The 23,780-nt window shown below is 44.9% G+C and overlaps 1 protein-coding gene across 1 annotated transcript in view; it reads left to right on the forward strand.

The window, feature by feature from the left end:
* LOC135258763 (PHD finger protein 21B-like) overlaps window positions 1–23,780 on the forward strand; it is a 46,610-nt gene that overhangs the window by 12,553 nt on the left and 10,277 nt on the right. The window contains exon 2 of the mRNA XM_064342323.1: window positions 15,006–15,233. Within this exon, the coding sequence (XP_064198393.1) occupies window positions 15,006–15,233 (228 nt within the window). The remainder of the gene's footprint in view (window positions 1–15,005; window positions 15,234–23,780) is intronic.

Consider the following 23,780-nt stretch of genomic DNA (forward strand, 5'->3'; position numbering starts at 1 on the left):
CTGATGTCTGTTTGTGAGGGATGGTACAGAATTAAGAATTACGACACTGCACTGTTCCATCAGTGATATGATCACACATCCAGGGCAATAACGTTTTATGGCCCAGCAATTTATTTTTGTCCCGTGTAGGGACATGAGTCTCTGGTCTGAATCTCAAGAGCCACACTCTGTACAGTGCTGAAACCTACAGAACTGGGGACTTTCAGTAACACAAAATAATATTTATGTACGTCCGCTCAGTCTGATTTTCATCAGGTCTTCTCCAGCTGACCGACTCACACTTTTTTTCTTTCTATGAAACGTTTAAGATGGGTGTTATACTCGTGTCAAGGCCATTCAGCTTTAGTAAATCTTCATTTTTTTCTTAAACCTTTGGGTACATCTTGTCTGTAAACTGGGCAGGTAATGAGACTGCAATGGTTGGCTGTATAAGACTGACATTTTTAAAAATAAAATGATATAAAATCATTTTATTCCAGTCCAGACATTGTTTGAGGATGAATTTCGACCTCAGCACACTCTCCATACCCAAACTGCTGCGTTATGCTCTGCTCACACGCAACTATATCTGGGTTGAGAACAAGAAGTTGATCATTTGAATCGTTTATATTATTAATTCAAACATGTTTATTTTGGAGGGCAAAGTCATCCAGGCTAATTACACAGAAACATCAAGGGTGGCGTTAGCTTGTCGTCATCTTCTGAAATAATTTGCACTAGTGCAGACACTAATCAGTAAAATGTCTTTGTAACGAGGTCTGCTTGCGTACCTCGGCCGCGAAACAGTCCTAATTATGATGAAAATTTGTGAATCCGTTATTTCCAAGGAGTCTAGTGATCATGTAAAAATAAGTGCAGTGATGTTTGCACTGAATCGCAGGGTTTATATCATAATTCTCTGACTCGAATTTCATTTACATGACTTTGAATATGTTGACCTGGCTATGACAAAAATGGGAAATAGTGTTGTCATGAGTCATTTTTTAATGACAGTGATGTGTGTCCAAGAAAAAGGTAGCCTAATCATTAATAATTAAATGTGAGGGGTCACAGCTTCATATGAAGAAGTGGTAGCAGTATAATGGAATGTTTTCAATTTTTGTTATTGGAGCCGATCAGATCAAAGACCATTGCCTGATTTTTCAGTTTTCGGGTTATACACATACAGTATCACAACTCCAACCAATTATAATATCACAACTCCAGCCAATTAGAATATCGCAAGTCCAACCAATTAGAAAGAAGCATTTCTGTGAAGTCTCTAGGCGGGGAGGAGCACATGACTCATCGCTGTTAGCTAGGTGTTGTTACCGCCATTTCTTAATTTATTATCAGCGATGCGATTCACTCGCTGAAATTCATGTGTAGATTACCAGTATCGGCTGGGAATTTCTTTCACCAACATCTAAACTGACAGACAGAACATAAATATTTGTGGATAGCTGGACCAGTTACCTCATCGAACGTTGTATCTCACAGGATGAAACGGCACTCAGTGGTTCTGTTTGGAGGTGATATGCTGACTGAATTTTAGACCCAGGGAAAGTGCTTGGTCAGACATGCTAACCACTCCAAGCTGACGGGCCAGAATGAGCTGGCCTACCAAGCACGTTCCCTGGGTGCTTGTTGTTCTCTGTGTGCTCTAAAGCAGCCTGCCCACTCCTGCCATCTCCATGCCTGCTGTAGCCTGGCAGCCAGAAGATGGCATGGTTTGTTTGCAGTATGCTCTCAGATGGAAAAGCAGCCAATTATGTCATTAATAACTCTGATGGTTTTATTAGCATTAATAACTCTGATGGTTTTAAGTACGATGCTGGGAAAACACAGGTAGTGATTTTACTGCAGGAAGCCTGGCCCCAGCCAAAATGAACAGTCAATACACAGATTCTTTAAAATTTAAAAGAAAATACTGTCTGAATAACAACTGTGCAATCAAAGTTTATAATAGCTATAAATACAGTTCTGAATACAAAATACAAATAGTCTATTCTGTTGAGGTTTTTTAAAAATATATCCTGAAAGCAAAGAAGACAACAATAAAAAAAAGAATAACTTCTTAGTGTGAGCCTGCTTGTGTTTGCAATTCTCGATGAACACAATGCTAACAGAAAAAGTTTGAAAGGCTTTACAAACATTTTACTTTATACTTAGCAATGTGAATGCATATCTGAATGGTTTGGTAGGCTAAGCAATCTGGGTGTTTCACAGTGTCTGTTCTTGTATGATTTTGTGTTCTTGAGATGATATGCTTAATGACCCAATTTCTGCTCCAGAACGAAAGCAGGAACACAAAGAAGTGAGAACGGTAAAAGGTCCGGTGAGTTTGGTCAGAGTTTGGTCAAAACAAATGTTGAGCCTTGTGATTGGCTAATGAATCCACACACCCTATCCTCAAAGCCTTAATTGACAGCTGATTGGAAGGAAACCACAAAAACAGAGACACTGCGGCTCCCTAGGGATTCAGATTGACCCCCCTGGTTCGGAGTATCCAGTCGCTTATTTGATACAGACGCTAATGGACCCTCTCTCAGTTGAGAACAGCAATCCAAAAATTGATTTACATACCAGAGTGCATCACATTTGTCCGATGGGAGATGGAAAAACAAAAGTGGATTTAATGACAGGATTAAACAAACTGTTCTCTCAAACTTGAAGAAAAGAATGTGAATTGAAACCAGCAGTGAGGTTTAATGTGGCAGCGCATGGCACCTGAATGATTCAGCGAATGTTCTGGGATAGACAGTACCTGGAGAGAGACCGCACAGCTCACTCTCGTGTTAAAAGTAGACACCTATCACCGTGGCGACTGGAATACCAACTACTGCAGAGTGAAGTGTCTCGGTCCAGCTGCTGTGGTGTCTGCTGTGATTAACGGACCGACAGCGTGTCCGTTTCTGGGCTGAAGTATCAGTTATAGTTTAGATTTGGTGAAGTTTGAGCATTGTGAAAGAAGCCTGCCAATTTTCTGTGCCGCTGCCTTTCAAAGTAACTATTTTGAAGGAAGCGTCTAGGATTGGCGCTCTCTTTGGAATGTCTCAGGTGTCATTTGTTGGATGCCTTCGTGTACGTAAGGTGAAGGGGGGAAGTGCTCGGTCTGTGACAGGGTTTCCATGTCGATTCCATTCCGGAATGTTCCAGAAAGCAGTCCTATCTGTGGGTCACTGCAGCGTCTTGGGTTGATTGATCTGTGTGCTTGGGTCAATAAGGAATGAGTGGCAGTACTGTGGACCTCAAGGGCAAACACACATACACACGCAGGCACACATGCATACATACATAATTAAATCATGCACACAAACACGCAAAAATACGTAGGAAACATGCAGTTACACTCAAACCTATAACAAACGCGCACACACACACTCACAAATCCATCTCTGCACCTCTAGCAGGCACCTCATTGACAGAAACTGGTGCAAATGCCCCCCCCCCCCCCAAAAGAAAAAAAAAGAAAGACATTCCTGGACCTGGCAGCTCCCTGTAGAAATGCCTGCTGCACACATTATGTGTGAAACTGGACTGCTGGGAGACCCAGAGGACCGTTTGCTCATTAAAACCCACAGAGTCAATATTTGCCATTGAGTTCCTGAGAGTGTGCAGATAGAGGGGGGGCCCCCCAGATAGAGGGGACCCTGAGCTCCCTTTTAAGGGGCCATTACCGTGTTCGGGGTGAGAGACGGGAGGACAGGACAGGGCGAGCTGCGGAGGTCTCAGGATGAACTGTGTGGATAAAATAAGAGTGGGATTCTCTTTTATAGACAGATTTGCTGTAGTTTCATTACTGCCATCCAGAGCTCAGGGGACACTCCGAATTTCAGAGGAGGGAGGCGTGTGCCTGCTGCTATGGCAGCAATTCTATTTGAAAAAAACAAGAAAAAAGTATGTTAAGAAAACTGTATAAATGCTGTAGATTGACACACACTTCTCCATCATATTACAAGCAATTAGAGTGTGCTACGAGGGAAGAAGAGGTCTGAGAATTTGTGTTTATTTTCTGTGTTGCACTCCTGGTGGCAGTTTGACCCAATGCTGGGTCAGGGCCGAGTTTTATTTCTTGGAGGAGTGGCGGGACAGTGTGGTTCTGAGCGCTTTATTGGGCCTGCGGGACCGCTTGTCCCTCTGTGACCCTTCCCAAAACACGGGCGCATTACCCAGCCTGCCCCGGTCCTTCTGACCAGCCGTTCCCAGCAGCAGATCAATGCGGTAATCAATAGGCAACTCAAAGAATCGATACCGTTTTATGCAGCGTAGCTCTCTCAAACAGACACATCTATTCTGTCGCGGTGCGCTCTGAGTAGGGCATTTAATTAAAGTTAATTCATTGAACTCGAGGCGGATGTAAATCTGGAGCAGAGGGGATGGCGTTCGGGTCGCTCAGCTAAACGCGAAGGCACAACTGTGATGAAATGTTTACGAGCTCGATCACCGGTTTTACACTTTTGAGGCACCGAATGCAATTTTGCTCCGAATTGCTTCCGAGATGACAGAAAGCGTCTCTGGCTCGTTGTGTTGTTTTCTCTTTTTTTTTTAAGTTAAATGAAAGGCATCCACTTTTCAGGCATGCCGTGGCTTCCTGTCGTAAGCGGCACACGATGATGTTTGTTTTTCTGGTGTAAACAGCGGCGAGTTTGCGGCCGTTTGGGCACGTAAACAAAGCACACGTTTGGTCTGCCCATGCAGAGAACGTCCTTGTGTTTCATGGTGACAAAGTTATATATTTCCTACAAAAAAAAGGGTGTAAGTTCACACCATGTTTTTTATGTACAAAGGGTTACATTTATATATATATAAAAAACAGAGCTCCATGCTTACTTATGTGTTCAAAGTTCATAACAAGCTCGGCTGGACTAGGCTCGCGCTGAAAAACCACTTGCCTGTCATTCTAATACTACCCTCGTGAAACTGAAGGACATTCTCTTGTACTCCTTACTTGTGAGTCAAATTTAAGTGCTGTTTTTTTCAGTCTCATCACAAACTGGTTTGGATTTCCCGTGGTCGTAATCCCGTGCTTAACAGCAGGCTCAGGTCAGCCAGGCTCTGGTCAGCCGATACTGGGCTGGCTCTTGTATTGGTGTGCTCTGGCCCGCAGAAGGTTCCGGAAGTTATTCGAGTGGCTAGCCTGTGTTTGTGTTCGTATTGACCAGGCCTCTGAAGGCTCCTGTCACTCACAGAGACAGCAGGCCGAGGTGCTCCTGTGAGTTTGGGAGAGTCCCTGTGTGTTTAGAGACCTGGGGTCTCTCTCAGAGGAGGAGGAAGAGGAGGAGGAGGAGGAGGCACACTTGTGGCTGTGGTACCTGCTTAGCTTTCAGAGCGGGATGTTTCCTGGGGGAATGGGGGGCCTACCTGCTTAGCTTTCAGGGGGGGCTGTTTCCTGGAGGAAGGGGGGGCCTACCTGCTTAGCTTTCAGAGCGATTGCTCTTTGTTTTTGAGGTACAGCCTCATGGGGGGGGGGTGGGGGGTGTGGGTGGGGGTTTGCGTTTGGGGGTGGGGGGGGGGGGTTGGCAGTCCCTCTCCCTGTTCTGCTGTTGGGCTGCTCTTTGTCACTGCATCTGTCTGTGGTTACTGTCAGACTGACTCCATCTGCTGCCCCCCACCGCAGGCCCCCAGCATGCAATGCGCACACACTTGCACGCACAAACGCGCATTTACACGCCCACACGTGCATTTACACATGCACACAACTTTAACTTTTTACACGGCACTACAATTCCTGCAGATTACTGATTTTCAAAAGAATCCATTTTCACCAGAATGCAGGACAGAGTGAATCATTTTTACTCTGCGTTTGCACATTTTGGTTAGTAGTATGTTTTGTTGAAAAGTCTCAGGGATTGCAGGAGGTGTTTCATCTACTCCTATGCACATATCTATGTCAAAACATAATCATTTAGATGTCTTCAGAATTTTATTAAAACTATTAACTTGAAAATTAACTTTTGTGTTGAATGTACTGCGTTGGTGAGGGAGAAGAATATATTAACAGTGTAAGAGCATATAAATCTGAAAAAGGGGTGTGAATGCTTTCTGAAGACACTGTATTCATAAACATCACACAGAAACATGAACTCCCCCCCCCTCCACCAAGCATCAGATTTCTCCTTTATCCCTTATTTCATTTCCTTTCAGCCTTAGCCAATAGAAAAAGAACAATTACAGAAAACATTATCTAATGCTGTATTAATGAGCCGATTGCTATGAGAAGAAATGCGATTAAATCCTTTTCTTCGGAGTCACTTTGTAACAAAAGGTTAAATAAAGAGCTTGAAAGATGACCGAGATGGTGGCAGAGGAAGTTTATGGGTGTTACTTCCTGTTTGGTTAGCATCTTCTTCTCTGCTGTGTATTCAGAGATGTGGTTCTGCTCCTTCTGGACTTGAATAGCTTATCTTTGAGTGCCATTTTGTTATCAGTATTAGAAGAGGTGTCCTACGTATTGACCAGATATGTAGCGCTGTGTTCGGAATATTGAAAAGTCTGTCTGTGCTGTTGTTTGAACACAAAGTGACCCGAATTGTGTTCTCATTAAAATATTAATGAGGAGGTGTGGTTAGAGGCATAACATCCAGCTTGTGCATTGACACAGACAGCACAGGAACTTCCCGTGGAAACCAGGAACTTCTAGAGCAGGGGTGTCTCACCTTATCCGAAAGGGCCGGTGTGGGTGCAGGTTTTGCTTTAGCCACAGTATTAATTCTATTTGTCAAGGTCTTGATTGAAGACCATACCATACGATTAGTTAAATACTTAAATCAGGTGTTGTAGCGCTGGGCTAAAGCAAATCTGCACCCACACCGGCCCTGTCCGGATGAGATTGGATCCCCCTGTTCTAGAGAAAGAAAGTGCTGAGTGCTGAAGTATTGCTGAAACTGACTATCTTTAGTTAGATCATGTTCTTCTCCTACTGAGTAGGAACAGTGCTCAGTAGCGTTAGGGCAAAGTGGCTATGGAGCCTTAATAATTAGTACAATGTTATGGGTTTTAGTCCTGAGCAAGGTACTGGTTTGAAAAAGACACTTCAGCCTAATTGGTCAGTATCACTCCATATCCATGGGTATAAAAATGTAGAATATGAGGAGCTTATGTTGGGATAAAGGCTCAGCCCTGGATAAAAGTGTCTGCCACAGGAATAGATAATGTGATGTACACACCAACCGGGTTATTGCTTCGTAAGTTCATTTGTGTGTGTGTGTGTGTGGGAGTCCTTCAGCTCAGTGTCTTCCCTGGCACCCAGCCAAAGAGCATGTTTCTGCCAAGCTCTCAAAGAACAGGAAGATAATAATAAAAGAAGCGTTCTTTAATATGAGAGAATTTGAATGCTTGATGGTGCAGGGTTGTTCTGAAGGGCTCTCCAGCGGTGGTGGTTTGCATATATTGCTGTGGTGTAGGCCCCAGCTCTCTGTACGCTAATCTTGCTATGCTAAGTTCATCCGGCACAGGGTTGACCAGACACGTACTCGGCTTCCAACTTGAGAAAAACATTTCACCATTCAAGAAACCTTAATATAAGCACCTGTTTTCATTCCCAAAATATTTGTTGCAGTGTCCAGAATATTAATTCACCTGTGTTGGGTGCATTCAAAATCAGATTACAATGTACTATGCCAAGAAAGTAGATATTGACTGCAGGTCTTGTGGAACTAACTGACTGGCAATCAGTAGGACCTCTGTAGAACATGTTCAAACCTCGTTCCTCATCCAATCTCTGAACAGTAGTAGAACTCAGTGCTACTTACACAAAAGAATCGTGTCCCGTTGGATGCCGGTCTCTCGTGTTGGTGTGGTTTTGTGATTCTTTGTTATGGTTGCTGCAGTGCTTGCAAACAGGATTCCCCTGTTTTTGCCGTAATGTGCACGAGCCTGAAAGTAGGCTTGGCTGCTGTGATTAAAAACTCAACACTTGGTACAGTGCAGTGCCACTAGGCAGCAGGAAGTAGGCTATTATTAACAGTAATAACACTTTTCCCCCCATTAAAATTTGTGAAAGTGCATTTCGGTCCCAAAGCCTGAGGTTTTTTTGCACTCCGCAGTATTTCTCTAAATATGATATTGAATGAAACTCCCTCTTAATGAGTGAGATGGAACAGGTAGGAAGTGCCAATGGAGTCAGTGTTCTTGGGTAATATCATATCACAGGAACTGAACATGCTGTGAATGAACACAGATTTGCAAATTGGAATATTATTACAAGTCACTGAAATAACAGCTGTGACATCAGGGGTTTGGTGAATTGCGATTGGGTAGAGGGGATACCTTTTTAAAAAATAAGTCTTGGGCATTTGGCATTGGAAAAAATATATATAATTCAAGGAGTTTACTGGGTAGAAGGAAAGACCATTTTTTTACAGTCATCCTCTTTGCGAGTACAAACCTGAAGAGCCCTAAATGTCAATGCATCACACTGTGGGAGATTATACTGGTTCGGCCACCCAGGATGGAACAACAGCCCATTATAAAAATAAAAAAAACGTTTGTTTCTTGCATCAAATCAAAAGCAGACCATTTCTGAATCAGCAGCCGAAAGGTTGGAGTTTTCAAGTTTGACAGGCATTTAAATTATTCTGTTCTGTTTTTGTTGTTGTTGTAGGCCATCAAACCTCAGGAAATTCTCTCCAAATTGCTTTAACACTTGGAAATAAAATGCAGTGTATAAAACAGGATTGATAAGAATTGTTGTTTGGGGGGGGGGGGGACTTTACAAGAAGGGAATGTTTTAAAAGCATGCATTTTGTGACATTTAAATGCAAGTTTATGTAGGTATCTATTGTTGAATGGATAATACAAAAAAAAACACACACTCTGCTCTCTACGTTCATGGAGGAAGGCTATTTTTGCAAGCTGTTTCTTAGAGTTCACTCAGAATGAAAATTATACCTGGGGTGCGTATGATTTGCATTTAAATAGATTTATTGTCTTCTGATAGTGTGACAGGCACCAGACACACGATTACATAGATTTCTCTGGCAGGAAATTAGGAGTCAGAATTTGATTTTGCTTCTCTACGATGTTAGATGAAAATGTCCACAAGTCAATTTTGTGAAGTTTTGGAAGTAAACGATTGCTGATGAGATATGCATCTGATAATAACTGAAGAGATAAAAATATAGCTGCAAGCAGCAATGTCGGGGGCCAAGCAGGGTGAGCTATAGCCCATTGGGTGTACTTTGTCATGGACTTAAAACCTAATTCAAATACCTTCCGTACCAGCTGTGGTGTGTGTTGGATCTGTAATAATTATTTTGAGAAATTGCTCATTTGAAGTGATGGTGTAGTGCCACCTAGGGTGGTAGTGGCTCAAAATTTGACTCCCATGACACTGTGCTCAGAAGACTAAGAGGCAAATTACAGAGGTTACACTTCCAGATGAGCATGATGAGTTTTGGGAGCAAGTCTCATGGACAGATGGGACGAAGATAACTCTTTTGCCAGTGCGATGGAAAGGTGAAAGTGTGGAGAAAGAGGGGGGCCTGCTCTGGACCCTCGGCATACTGCTCGTATGATCTGCCTCGCATTGTCGAGGCGGTGTGATGACCTGGGCCTGTATGGCTGCGTCTGGACCTGGTTCACTGGTTTTTATTGATGATGTAAGTTAGTGATGGCGGAGAATGGCTGCTGAAGGATTCAGAAACATTGTCCACCAGTATCCAGAGAAATGGACTAACTGGGCGAAAGGTTAACATGCACAAAGACACCACCTGAAACATACGGCAATATTTCTGCTGTACAGTATTTAACTGTACGTGTGTGCGTGTGTCTGTGTGTGTGTGTGAATGAATCATTGCATTTATATAGCCTAGCACTCTTCCGAATGCTCAAAGTGCTTTACAGTGATGAAGGGGAACTCACCTCACCCACCTGGGCCATGCACGGCAGCCATTTTTGCGCCAGAACGCTCACCACACATTAGCGAAGGTGGAGTGTGTGTGTGTGTGTGTGTGTCTGCGTGTCTGTGTGTGTAATTATAATTAGCCCTGAAGATGTGACTGAAGGTATCTAACAGAACATTGTGCAAACCGAGTGCAGGGAACAGATACTCACATTTTTATGTGCACAGCAAAACCAATAGCACAGCAAATCACTGCTAGTGTTATCCTCAGACCGTGCAGAGCAGCAAATGCAAATATAAATTCATTTCACAGCGCACAGCAAATACATTATGAGACAACTGCTGGCAGCCGAATCCCTGCGGAAGCTATAGGCTCAGTCCACGCGCGCATCTTCATAAGTCGTGCATATCTGGGGTTTGTGTGTTCAGACGCGAGTCGCCGTTCTGACAGGACATGCATGAGCGAGCCAGTCTGAAACTCACCAGCGATGCACATCAACAGGCAGAAGACCAGACACTGCACAGAACAAACGCTAATATTTCACCTGCAGGACTTTATTCTTTTAAAAAAATAATAATTTTTTTGTGGTTGGTTGGGTTGAGTTCAGCAGTCACCAAAATTAATAAAAACTGCATCTGTAGTGGAAGGGAGGAGATGAGCAGTGGAAATTACTTGCAGTGAATCTTGGATACAGTTTCAGCTTGAGGATAGGTCCCAGTGCTCCTCGGTTTCACAGACAGACGAGAGCCATTTCATCTTCTCAAATAGCAATAAGTTCAGATGAAGCATCTCAGGTAAAGAGAAAATAAAGAAGTAAAAAAATCTCCAGCCCGGTTGTGCCGATCCTGCGCGCAGCCATTTGAAGCCAGAAGCGCTCTGTCCTCAGGCCACCTCTCTCCTCGCCTGCGTCTCTCTCACGGTGGAAACCTGCGTCTGACGGTTAAACGCAGTCTCAGCAACCGCTGAGAAACGACCCGCCGACGCTTGTGAATTACCCGCGTAAGAGACGGCGGTGCGAGCGGCTTTAGAACTCCGCCAGACGGTTCCTTAACCCCCTGAAGAGCAGGTTTTATAGGAATGTATTAAAATTCTAAAATCAGTGTTTTAGAATTACAACAATCAGCGGTGATTGTGACATCAGCATTAGAATGTTCCGTTAAGAACAGTCTAATAACGTATTGGTGATCTCACACCTTAAGGGTTAAACTGCTCCATTTGATTTTTTTTATTTATTTAGCATACTACCCAGGATATAGCGTTACCAGAAACAGAGTGAGTTTCCCGTTTCCTGCTTAATTTATAATGTGAATGTTACTCTTCAGTATCGTGCACCATAATGTCTCATTGTGCAAGAGTATCTTCTCCGATCTCTGTGCTCTGAAGGTAGTAGCTGTCCAGCACCGCTGGTGGACTGCTGGATGAAAAGCTTCTAAACACGCTTGTCTGCTTCTTCCCAATTTACGGTCGGAATCGTTCTGATGAGAGTGGGCTCACAGCGGGATTGGCTATTCCAATTTAAAGTAAACAAAAAAAAACCAAACAAAAAAAAAAAATTGTATTTTGCAACTCCCATGTTGCAGTTTGAAGGTAAATCGAGTGACAGACGTGGTGCTTGAACATGCACCTTTCGATAACGCTTGGCACTCAGGGTGTTCGTACGGCTTCGACTGGAGTGCTCGTTCAAACTAAACCTTAACATTATGATAATGAGGGCTGCATCACTGCCAGGGAGTGCGGTATTGATCTGGCTCCTGTAATAACTGAGGCAAGTGTTAGACTGATTTGACCAGCACTCTAAAAGGCCTTGAGGCTGCAGGAGATTAGATTCACCCAGGAATTATTCTCTCTTCAAGCCTTTTTTTTTTGTCGCTCACCTTGCTGCTAAGTGCTCCACAATAGCAGGTTTGTGCCGAGAGCAGCAGTGTTCTCTTGCCTTCAGTTTACTGTCCTCTGTCAGTCGGAGTTGCTTTCCCCACTCATCACCATAACAACACCTGAATGCAGACTGTGTGTGGAGCGATCAGTACAGCCTGGCTCCTGGCAGGAACTGCTCCTCCAGCCTTATTTTGAGAGAATAAAGCACCTCCAGGGGCATCAAACCTTATTCCAAGAGAGTAAAGCACACCCAGGGGCCTCAAACCTTATTCTGAGTGAGAGTGAAGCACTTCCAGGGGCCTCAAACCTTATTCTGAGAGAGAGTGAAGCACCTCCAGGGGCCTCAAACCTTATTCTGAGAGAGTGAAGCACTTCCAGGGGCCTCAAACCTTATTCTGAGAGAGTGAAGCACCTCCAGGGGCCTCAAACCTTATTCTGAGAGAGAGTGAAGCACCTCCAGGGGCCTCAAACCTTATTCTGAGAGAGAGTGAAGCACTTCCAGGGGCCTCAAACCTTATTCTGAGAGAGAGTGAAGCACCTCCAGGGGCCTCAAACCTTATTCTGAGAGAGTGAAGCACTTCCAGGGGCCTCAAACCTTATTCTGAGAGAGTGAAGCACCTCCAGGGGCCTAGAGAGTGAAGCCCTTCCAGGGGCCTCAAACCATTACATTACATTACATTACATTCATTTAGCAGACGCTTTTATCCAAAGCGACGTACAAAAGTGCATTTTCATGATCGTAGACAACTGCTGAACACGGGTTCAGTAAGGTACAATTACTTATTTTGTAAAGCTATTTCTAGCCGAGAACAAAGAACACTATCCTGGTCTAACATCTGCAAAGCCAAACTAGGCAGAAGAATAAGCTAGAGTATTAGGACAAATACAATTTACCAAGAAGTGCAGGGATGGGGCAGCATGTAACAAGTGACAGGAAAAAGGGTTTTTTTTTTTTTTTTTTTTTTTTTTTTTTAATATATATATATATATATACACAGCGTGGTGGTGGTTATTCTAGGTATAGTCTGAAGAGATGAGTCTTCAGGCCACGGCGGAAGATGGATAGTGAGGGGGAGGTTCGGAGAGGGACGGGGAGTTCGTTCCACCACTGGGGAGCTAGGGTGGAGAAGCTCTGTGATCCCTTTGGGCGGGTGGGAGGGGTTGCAAGACGCCCTGCTGCCGCAGAGCGGAGTGGTCGAGCAGGCACATAGAATTGAGTCATGTCCTGCAAGTAGATAGGGGCTGTCCTGTTGGCGGCAGTGTAGGCAAGGGTCAGGGCTTTGAATCGGATCCTGGCAGCGACCGGTAGCCAGTGAAGTGATCGCAGCAGGGGAGTGACGTGGGAGAATTTGGGGAGGTTGTAGATGAGTCGGGCAGCGGCATTCTGAATCATCTGTAGTGGCTGTATGGCACAAGCTGGCAGGTTTGCAAGGAGAGAGTTGCAATAATCAAGGCGAGAGGTCACCGTAGCCTGGACGAGCAGCTGGGTGGAGTGCGTCGTCAGGTATGGTCGAATCCTCCTGATGTTGTATAGGAGGAATCTGCAGGACCGTGATGTTGCCTTGATGTGCTCCTTGAGGTCCAGCTGGTCATCCAGGACCACCCCCAGGCTCTTTGCAGAGTGAGAGGCAGTCACTGTGGTGCCATCAACCGTGATTGAGAGTTCACGAAGCAAGGAGGTCTTGTACGGGAAGAAGAGCAGCTCAGTTTTGTTGAGGTTGAGCTTCAGATGGTGGCTGGCCATCCAAGTGGAGATGTCAGCCAGTCAGTCAGTCAGCCAAACCTTATTCTGAGAGAGAGTGAAGCACCTCCAGGGGCCTCAAACTTTATTCTGAGAGAGTGAAGCACTTCCAGGGGCCTCAAACCTTATTCTGAGAGAGCGAAGCACCTCCAGGGGCCTCAAACCTTATTCTGAGAAAGTGAAGCACCTCCAGGGGTCTCAAACCTTATTCCGAGAGAGTGAAGCACCTCCAGGGGTCTCAAGCCTTTTTCTGAGAGAGAGGGAAGCACCTTATGATGACCTAATTTTATAATAAACATTTCTAAAGTATCCCTAATAGACAAGATTTATTCTTGTACACTAATGCTACAAACAAATCCCATGTCAAATACACACAGAACTGCCATTTGTACCTTCTAGCAGTCATAATTCATCACAACCAGCAGAATTTTTGAAATGTGTACTCTTCGTAAGGAATTTTGCCAAAGTGCTTGAGTGTTTCTGATGATATGACAAGGACGTTATTTCCTGAAAAATGTTTTTGGTTTCCGGCGTTCACCTTTGAAACTGGTCTCTGAATGCGTGGCTGTAGGTTTGATGAGCAGCCACAATGCACGCTGAAGTAAGTGCTGATGTTGTTCATTCAGATAATGAATGACATTTGACTGAAATGGCCCTGTAATGTCGCCATTATACAGCAGGCTTGCAGGAAGAATGTATTACAGCTGGAGCACAAGGTTTTCAGAGCAGCTGCATTCATCACGCCCAAGGGCATCTGTGTTTCTGCAGCGGAGCACATTAAAACGGGGGAAAGGTTTGACGGACGGACGCGTCGTGTGCAGGCCTGGACTGGGGAAGCACCGTCCTTTTGAGTCTCGGACAGTTCCCTGTAGACTTCCTAATGGATTTTATATGAAATATGGATGCAACTATTCCACTGAACTTCTGATGAAATTAATAAAACGGGGGGGTTAAAAGAAAGACTCATTACAGCTCAACCCAGTAAAGATGTCTGTAGCATTTCTTGCATTTCTATGCGCTGACAGTAGAAAGTGACAGAAAGTTGATTTCTGTGCTCCATTGACCTCATGCAGAAAGATGACTGAATTGTAGGTGAGAAGACTGCCCTAGGTAATCTGCTGTCCCTACTTGTACAACTGCGTTATTTTATGAAGACTTTTTTTCCCCCATTTTTTTCCAAGGTTGCCAATCTGCAGTTTCTGAAAACAATTTATTAAAGGCATACAAGAGTGAAGTCACTGCTTACAAAATGCATCTGAACTGCGAAATTAAAAGGAATTTTATGTGGTCTTTCATATGGCAGAAATAACAAAGGAACTATTAGCACACACGTGCACACACACCCACCCACACTTTGGCACATGGTGAATGATTATGTGTTCTGTGGAGTATTCTCAGGAACCCTTGGGGACCTCCTGATGCCAACAGGGCTGTCTTTACTCACCTGGAACAGAATGGAATCGACCCAGTTTTGCCTTGCTGATGTTTAAAGTGCATGTTTGTGTTCTTTTTTTAACCCCTCTCGCTCTCTCATTCTCTCCCCCCCTCTCCCTTTTCCTCGGAAGCTGGCCGTCAGGAACGCCAAGCCCCTCTCCCTCATCAAGTCCAGCCAGGCCATCGCCACGACGCCGGCGAAGGCTCCCGTCTCCATGGTGACCACGCACGCGAACGGGCAGAAGGCCCTGGGCCCCGAGCCGCCGCAGAAACCTGCCGCCGGCCTCCTGACCGCGAGCGTAGCGCCCGGGAGCGGCCCGCCCGCCAGCCGGAGAGCCGGGGAACCGCCGCACTCTCAGGTACACTTACCGCGCTTTACCACCTGCTTTACCACCCGCTGTACCGCCTACTTTACCATGCTTTACCGCCCACTTTACCGTGCTTTACCACCCGCTGTACCGCCTACTTTACCATGCTTTACCGCCCTCTTTACCATGCTTTACCGCCTACTTTACCACCCGCTTTAGTGCCCACTTTACCATGCTTTACCGCCCTCTTTACCACCCGCATTAGTGCCCACTTTACCATGCTTTACCGCCCTCTTTACCACCCGCTTTAGTGCCCACTTTACCATGCTTTACCGCGCCACACAATGGATCCGCTTACGTTACAATATTTGAAACGGTCAAACTGATGTGCACATGTTCTATTTACCCATGGTTTATAGTGCAGCAGTGTTGTCAATGTTGTATTGACCAGTGAGCATCCAGGGGCAAATCCGTTTTATAATACTAAATTATCTATATGCGGTACATAGAAGTCCATGGTCTCACCAACCTTTTTTTGGAGCTTCACAATGTTTCTACAAAAAAACAAAAAATAAAATAAATAAATAAATCACTGCTGTGATGTGCCTTTGCTGAAAGTTACTGCCGGAACAGTTTCTGGAAGAGTGTGTCATTCTTTGACAGTTTAGTTGACAGAAACCTTTGAGCTTTCTGACAGGGTGATAGTGGCCAAAACTCCACGAGCAAAACTCACATTATCAGTTTTCTTGACCCCTGACCTCCCGAGGATCTGGGAAGGAAGATTTCTATTTTAGCGGTCAGTGATCGAGTTGGTTTGAACTGCCACAAATTGTCGGAGCTTCACCAACACGAGGAACTTGTATTAGAATGTCAGCCTGCTACGGGCTTGCAGGTCATTTGGCACAGCCTGTATTCCAGCCAAAATTAGCACTATGATAAATGCACATCAGTGTGTGTCATAATACGGCCATATACTGTATGCAAGTAGAATAAATAAATCAATACATTTTCTGTTGTAAAATATATCTGCTATCACCACTGTCATGTGTAAGCACCGTGTCTAGATTTGGGGAAGAACATTATTTACGATCCTGTATTCCAACAAAAATAACTACTGTGACATAAATACGGTATATGCATCATCTGTGTAAAATTACTTTGACGTTTATCGACTGAAAGATTGATTAACATGTGGAATTAAGATATAAATGCACTTATATGGCAGAGAACTCTAAAATATGAAATTGAAATGACTGAAATTAATTCGTTTTTGATATTGAAAGGGTATACAGCAGAATAATTACAACCATGAATGGAGGAGAGTGATTTATGATTTTCAGCCCCAACAGAAGTGTCATTGTAAAGACAAACAGTGCATTATCTTCAAAATAAATTTTTACAGGAAAGTGTCACACTGATCTTTAGGAAAATGGAATCTTAGGGAAAGGCGTGAGGAGAGCATGAAGCAAAGCAGCGCTGTGAAGCCTGAGAAGAGCCCGTTTCACAGACTCATTCGGAATTACATGGCCTAGCCTCTACTGGGGGGGCATTTTGTCCCCCCCCCCCCGGGTAAAGGGGCAGGAGTCAGAGTTGTATTGCGTGCCTTTAAGGCTGGGGGAGGGGAGGGAGGAGTTTCTCAGAGGGAGGCGTGGGCTTGTATTGAGTCATTCTCCGTGAGATGCCAGGATGCTGAGTCAGTAGAGCTGCAGCATGTCTTCCAGCCTCCGGACGGGCACAGGATTCTCTCAGGATGTGGGTCAAGATGAAGATCAAGGAGAAATAGCCCGAGTACCTTCAGGCATGGGCCGGTGTGAGATTGACCGTGTGAACTTCAGCCAATAATGCAGCGGTTTCACGGTCTCATTGTGTCACGCAAGTGAAAGTGTGCTGCTGCAGACTCGTTTGCATACGTTACAAAAAATAAAATAAAATAAAATAAAATAAAAATGAAGTCATAATGCTAATATTTTTTGTATTTGTAGCATATCATAGGAGTCATTTTGATTGGAGGAGAGGAATTTTTTCCCCCCTGTTCACCTGTGGTTCCACCCCTGATGACCCTTTCCAGAGGGTCACTCTTTGTGTGCGATCATTTCCCCACCACTGCTTCTCACTCTGTTTAAGTGTCTGGGTGTTGGGTTACCCCCCCATACCCCACAACTACACTGGGGACGTTTGTTCCTCCGAAGAGTGGCAAACAAACTAATACAAATCCCCCTAAATTCTCTGGACAAACTTACGAAACGTGCAGCACTTGCCACGGGACCACTGTTCGGGGTGACCGGGCTGATTAAAGTTACACAGATGCATACTATAAACTGAAGGCTCGCTGCAGTCCACCTTGGACGTTTTATAGCTGGACTGGAATGAATTGCAGAGCAGAATGGCGGTTTGTGACTGACAGGTAGAGCACTTTCCAGCGCTGTTATTTGGCGTTCGTTTAGCAGGAAGGTTTTGGTCGATCCCAAACCCCTAATAAAAATCACAGCTGCTGCCTAATACTGTGACATTTCAGTGGCTATAAAATAAAAAAAATAAAAAACGTCCCTCTGGATTTCACGGAAGCAGGAGAATAAGATATAAACAAAAGGGAGTATCTGAACACAGTCGGACCACACAAGATGCTCCAGGGTTTCAGAGAGCTGGGGCTCATTGAAGATCATTTACAGAACTACATACTCCGAATCTCGCTTCCATGGTTACAAGCCCCTCCCCCTAAACGTGATTTTTTTTTTTTTTTTCCCAGCGTTGAATATTCTCTTTTGAAAATTCTGTGTGATTCAGCAGCAGAAGCTCTGCTTTTGTGAAAGCTGCTTTCCCCTGGTTCCGGCCTGCTTCTCTTCTATCTGCATTCTCTCTACGCCACACGGCCAAGGTCGAGGCTCAACCCCCCTCCCCCAGGTGTACCGTTTAACTCCTGTCAACACTCTGCCAAACGTGTCACTTCCTTTCTGGTGGATCATTCTCCTTTATGTGGGATCACTCAGCTCGACCGCTCGTGGTACTGCGAGGCTGTTTTCTGAATCGCACAATGTCGTTGTGTTACTTCTACAAATTCACACGAAACCAGTGAGAGGACTGTGTACTGTGTGTACATGCTAGTGCACAGCTGTCCCCTGTCGGCTGAATTCCTAATGTAAATGTGTGCATGCAGTTGCAGAGAGTACACACGGTTTCATATCTACTAAATACACTGAGGCCTGGTCAGATTTATTCTTCAGTAAACAAAAAAAAAAAGCCTAATTTGAAAATGCACAGTCAGTAGAGTCCAGCTTGTTTAAATAATTCAGACCAGGCACCCATTAAAAATAATGATTTAAAAAAATATTTGTTGAATAGACAAGTGCATTACTAGTTTTTGAGGATTGTGAATATGAATTAGCTGAAATGATGAATGAATTATGAATTATGGAAGATGTACATAACAGAATATAATCTATAAATAACAATATGAATGAATGTTAGGAAATGATGCTGAAATGAAGCATTCAGAGATGGGCTGATGGTTTGATGCCCGGCTGAGGTAAAGTCACGTGTGAGCAGGCAGGTTCATTGAGAGAAGTCCATGGAGAAGTTCACAGACGGGGATTCCGCGGCTGGCATTTCTGTGAATTTGGCTGCTACCTGTATGTGACATGACAGAGCCCCTCATGTAGACCTTCCAGTGAGCACAAGCTCAAATATAGATGGAATCGAGACGACTGGAGGCGTGGAAATCTAGGTTTTGACATTAACGGACTAGTTTACTGCAATGTAGACCTAATTTAGATTGTATATACCATCCAGACGTTCGGTGAAAAACCGGCTGGATTTAGTTGAAATGTGAAAGTTTTCTAATCGGCTGGGACATAGCCAGGCTATATCAGGGTAAAACCTGAGCTAAGTTAGGGCTAAATTAGTCTTGCATGGCCAGACCTATCTCCACACTTCGTTTCAGCGCTGTGCCAGGGAGAAAGGTCTGGCTGAACCCATTATCATTCCGGTATAGGGGAAAAAAACGGCTTGTTTGTATTTCTTTAAACCAATCACAATCGTCTTGGGCGGCGCTAAGCCAGTGCCAGGCTTATACCCACAGTCTATATCCTGTGAGTCAGGCTAGGGCTAAATTCAGCTAAACTAGCCCAATTACGTCAAAACACCTGTCAACCCAGAGTTGTATTCAGGCTCGTGCCCTCTGGGCTTGGCTCAGGGGTGGAAAATAGAAATCAAAGATGGCACGCGAACAAACGTGAGTGATCCATCGTCTCCTAAGTGTCAGTCGTGTACAGATCCAGATTAGGCTACGTGTTGACGCATTATGAAACTAGTTCATTTGTACATTGGTGTGAAGTCACCAGATATGGCCCTCCTGACTCCAAAGCTGTCGTGCCACTGCAGGGGGTTATGGGGGATTTTCCTCGTGGCCACTCCAAGAAAGTATGGCTGTGGAAGTTTTTGTGCGTGCGCCTGGGGGGGGGAAGGCGTAATAAATCAGACCAGCCCTTACGGTGCGGCGCTGAAACGCACGCGACAGCAACTGCATAAAATATGAAACGTGCGAAAACAAGAGAGATATTTCATAACGTGTAGTAGCGCTATCATTTCACTCAAATTGAAAATATATCTTTTAATTGGGTTTGTGTAAAATGGCGGCCTGTCACCGGGAGAGGTTTTATGAAGTGGGAGCTGGGGGAGAGACAGCGGTCGTAAAAGTGCTTCTGTGGAGCGGGGTGGGGGGGGCTCGGGCGTGCGGGGGGCGGGGAGGCCTCTGGAGTGCGCCACTAACTGCCCGCTTGGTAGTAAGTGAATTAGGTTGGCAGAATGCCCGCTCCCTGCCCGTTGGGACAGGCAAAGTGCCCTCAACTACCGCTCTGACAGTCTGTGGCACCCGGGGACCCCCCACAGGTCATTGAGAGCACGGCATTGTGGGTAAATAGATTTTGTTGCTTCACAGAGGAAAGGTTGTTATTTCGGGGGGGTGGGGTGGGTATTAATGTTTTTTGCAGTGTAGGCCACAGTTTTTTTATTTGAGTTGTGATTTTGCGCATTACTTGGTGATTGCGAACTGAAGCCCTGGTGGGCTCCCGGCTGTGCTAGGTTCTGGTGTGTTGCAGCATGTAAGCGCCGAATCGAAGGCTTTGGCTAAAGATGCTAAATTAGCTACTAATTGAAAACCACAAAAACCTGCAGATGCTAAAGGCCGTCTAGGATTCGAGTTTGAGATCCCTGATTTAAACTGGCAACACACAAAATAAACAGCTTTGGATCGTCTGGAGATTATTTAAAAAAATATTAAAAGGTAAAGCCTCCAAGTAAAAATGTGAATTCATAATTTAAAAAATGTGAATTGCAACAGAAAAACACATCTTGGCTCTTAGCTTTTTATGACCTAATATGTGTAGTAGCTGAGAAGTGTGCATACAGTGATTGATTGATCTAAAGATTAATCCCGTTACTTGGCTGCTACAGGTGTAACAAAACATGTAAGAGTAGAAGAGTAACAGGGATCCTGAAAAGAGGTGTGGTGTTGCTCCAGACTGCCCCCTGGTGGCAGAATAAAGAAGTTAAAGGGGATTTTAAAAAGCAATTCTATTACCTTTAGTTTTGAACGTAAACATTGTAAACATATCTTTATGGGATATCAATCAATCAATCAACCAGATTTTTTTGGGAAAAACTCCCAAAGAAGAAACCTCGGAAGGAACCAGGCTCAAAGGGGGGAACCCATCCTCCTCTGGCCAGCTCAGGGTGTAGCTTTATGACCAACATGGATACGGTCAGTTGAAATCAGTTATAATACTGATAACCTTGAAAGCTTTAGCTTATTGAAAGAGGGTATTTGTGGTTTCATTATTCCATGCTTTTCTGTTTTATGCACTAAATTGTTCCTGAAACTTTACAGTTTAAAACAAAGGCTGTGCCTGTGTTGACACAAATTGCATTTGTGATGGTGTAATTAAAACAAAATGCCACTGCTGAGATTTCAAGAAGAATTTTGATTAATTTACCAGTATATTCATTTACAGAGTTTCAGCGGGAGCCAGAACTCGGACCGTTATTTTGAAAATGAAAAATAAAAGGGTGGCTTAAATTTTAAGCCTGGAGTTTGAAACTACCTGGTGTTTCACAGGCTATTTGTGATGCATCAGTATGCATTAGCGACCCAGTGCTATACTCTGAACTATAATGCTATTTGCACAAAGCAGTGGGTGTAATCACCAATATAATCACCATGAACAAAACCACCGTAGAGGCAGTGTATATCATACACAATGCTGTTTTTTTTAGAACAGGAAGCTAATGGCTGCAGGGGGTAGGATATGTACAGTAGCTCTTGCAATTATACGAACAACTGCCCTGTTCCCAGAGATCTACCACCCTGATGGTTTCCATTTCTACCCTAATCTGGCTCATCGCGCTGTACTAATTAGCAGCTCAACGAGATCTCTAGCTGTTGAGTGAGGTGTGCTTTGTTCGGGTTGGAGTGAAAACAAGATGGTAGATCTCCAGGAACAGGAGTGGTTAGCACTGCTCTAGCTGTTGAATGAGGTGTGCTTTGTTCGGGTTGGAGTGAAAACAAGATGGTAGATCTCCAGGAACAGGAGTGGTTAGCACTGCCCTGCTGAAAAAGAGCCATATTTCTGCTAACCTGTGAGAGTGCCTGCTGGTGGGCTAACTTAAACCCACCATGGAACTGACCCACCGTGTCTGTGAATGCCTGGTCACAGTTTACTCACACCACAGCCCTGGCTGAAATGTGTTGTGTTTTGGCTAATGGGACCTGGCTGTGCTCCTGGTGAACGCCCTACCTGACAGAATGGGACAGAGAGGTCAGCACAGCCAACTCCAGCTTTGTGTGGAATGATTCTGAGTAACTGACCCATTCTGACTTCTGCTGAGTCGTGCGTCTGTGGTTCACTGGGTCTGAAGCCTGACCGTGTCAGGGAATGGCTGTGGCCCTGTGGAGAGAAGAAAGAGAGGGAGAGAGAGGGAGAGAAGGGAGGGGGAAAGGAAGAGAGGGAGAGAGAGGGAGAGAAGGGAGGGGGAAATGAAGAGAGGGAGAGAGGGAGAGAAGGGAGGGGGAAAGGAAGAGAGGGCGAGAGAGGGAGAGAAGGGAGGGAGAAAGGAAGAGAGGGAGAGAGAGGGAGAGAAGGGAGGGGGAAATGAAAAGAGGGAGAGAAGGGAGGGGGAAAGGAGGAGAGGCAGAAGAGAGAGAGAAAGAAGAGAGAGAAGGGAGAGGGAAGGAGGAGAGTGGGAAGGAAGAGAGGGAGAGAGAGGGAGAGAAGGGAGGGGGAAAGGAGGAGAGGCAGGAGAGAGAGAGAAAGAAGAGAGAGAAGGGAGAGGGAAGGAGGAGAGTGGGAAGGAAGAGAGGGAGAGAGAGGGAGAGAAGGGAGGGGGAAAGGAGGAGAGGCAGGAGAGAGAGAGAAAGAAGAGAGAAGGGAGAGGGAAGGAGGAGAGTGGGAAGGAAGAGAGGGAGAAGAGAGAAGTGAGTGGGGAATGAAGAGAGAAGGAAGGAAGAGAGAGAGAGAAGGGGAGGGGGAAAGGAGGAGAGTGGGAAGGAAGAGAGAGAGAGAAGGGAGCGGGAAATGAAGAGAAATGAAGAGTAAGAGCGAGAGAGAGAGAAGGGAGGGTGAAAGGATGAGAGGGAGAAGAGAGAGATGGAAGAGAGGAGGAATCAGGTGGTCAGTGCTGCGATTGGTTGATGCTCAAAGGCCTCGCTGTTTGTGCTGAAGGAGTCTTAAGTGGAGAGACTTCAGCTCATAAAAGAGATGGAGCAATTACTAAAATAAATGCCCTCGGTGTAAGAAGGCTCTCTCGGCCGTTACCATGGGAATGGGCTTTTTAACTCCTTCTCACCTTTTCAACGGCAGTGGTACAGAACAAAAGGGGTTTCATGTTGGAGGAAAAAACTGTGACTTTGGCCTGTTTTGTTCTTTATTCATCATGGTTCCCTGGATGAGATGCTGAAAAAAAAAACAGAATTATATTGACTGCTGTTCCCTGTTCCCTGAATAATACTGTTACTACTCCTAATTGTGTGCGCTTGATTAGCTGCACCTGGGTCAAATGATATTCTTAACGGATAGGGGAGCGGTACAGGTGCACTTGCTTTTTAACGCACGGCTTCTGCGTGCTGACTTATATTTGGTTGAATAAATAATGACAAAGTTAAATCTGTGTGTGTTACGCGCCACGCAGGGTTAGATTATCTGCTGTGTGAGGACTAGATGAGGGTGAGTTGTGTCCTAATATGAAAGAAAACCACAGAATTGAACGAGGGCGTACTTCATGACATCACTGTAGTCTGCTGTGGTTTTCAGACAGGCATTACATTACAGGCATTTAGCAGACGCTCTCATCCAGAGAAACTTACATAGCATTTAAATCGCATACAGCCGGATATATACTGATATGCTGAAGCGATGCAGGTTAAGTACCTCACTCAAGGGTACGATGGCGGTGTCCTGCTCAGGTATTGAACCTGTGACCATTAAGTTACAAGACCTCCAGACGGTATATCTCCAGGAATAGGGTTGGTCAGCCCTGCTCTTGCTGTTGAGTGAGGTGTAGCTTTGTTAGGGTTGGAGTGAAAATCTACAGGACTCTCTTTAACCCCCC

The sequence above is a fragment of the Anguilla rostrata genome, chromosome 7, assembly GCF_018555375.3.
Source record: "Anguilla rostrata isolate EN2019 chromosome 7, ASM1855537v3, whole genome shotgun sequence".
In the NCBI taxonomy this organism is placed as follows: Eukaryota; Metazoa; Chordata; class Actinopteri; order Anguilliformes; family Anguillidae; genus Anguilla; species Anguilla rostrata.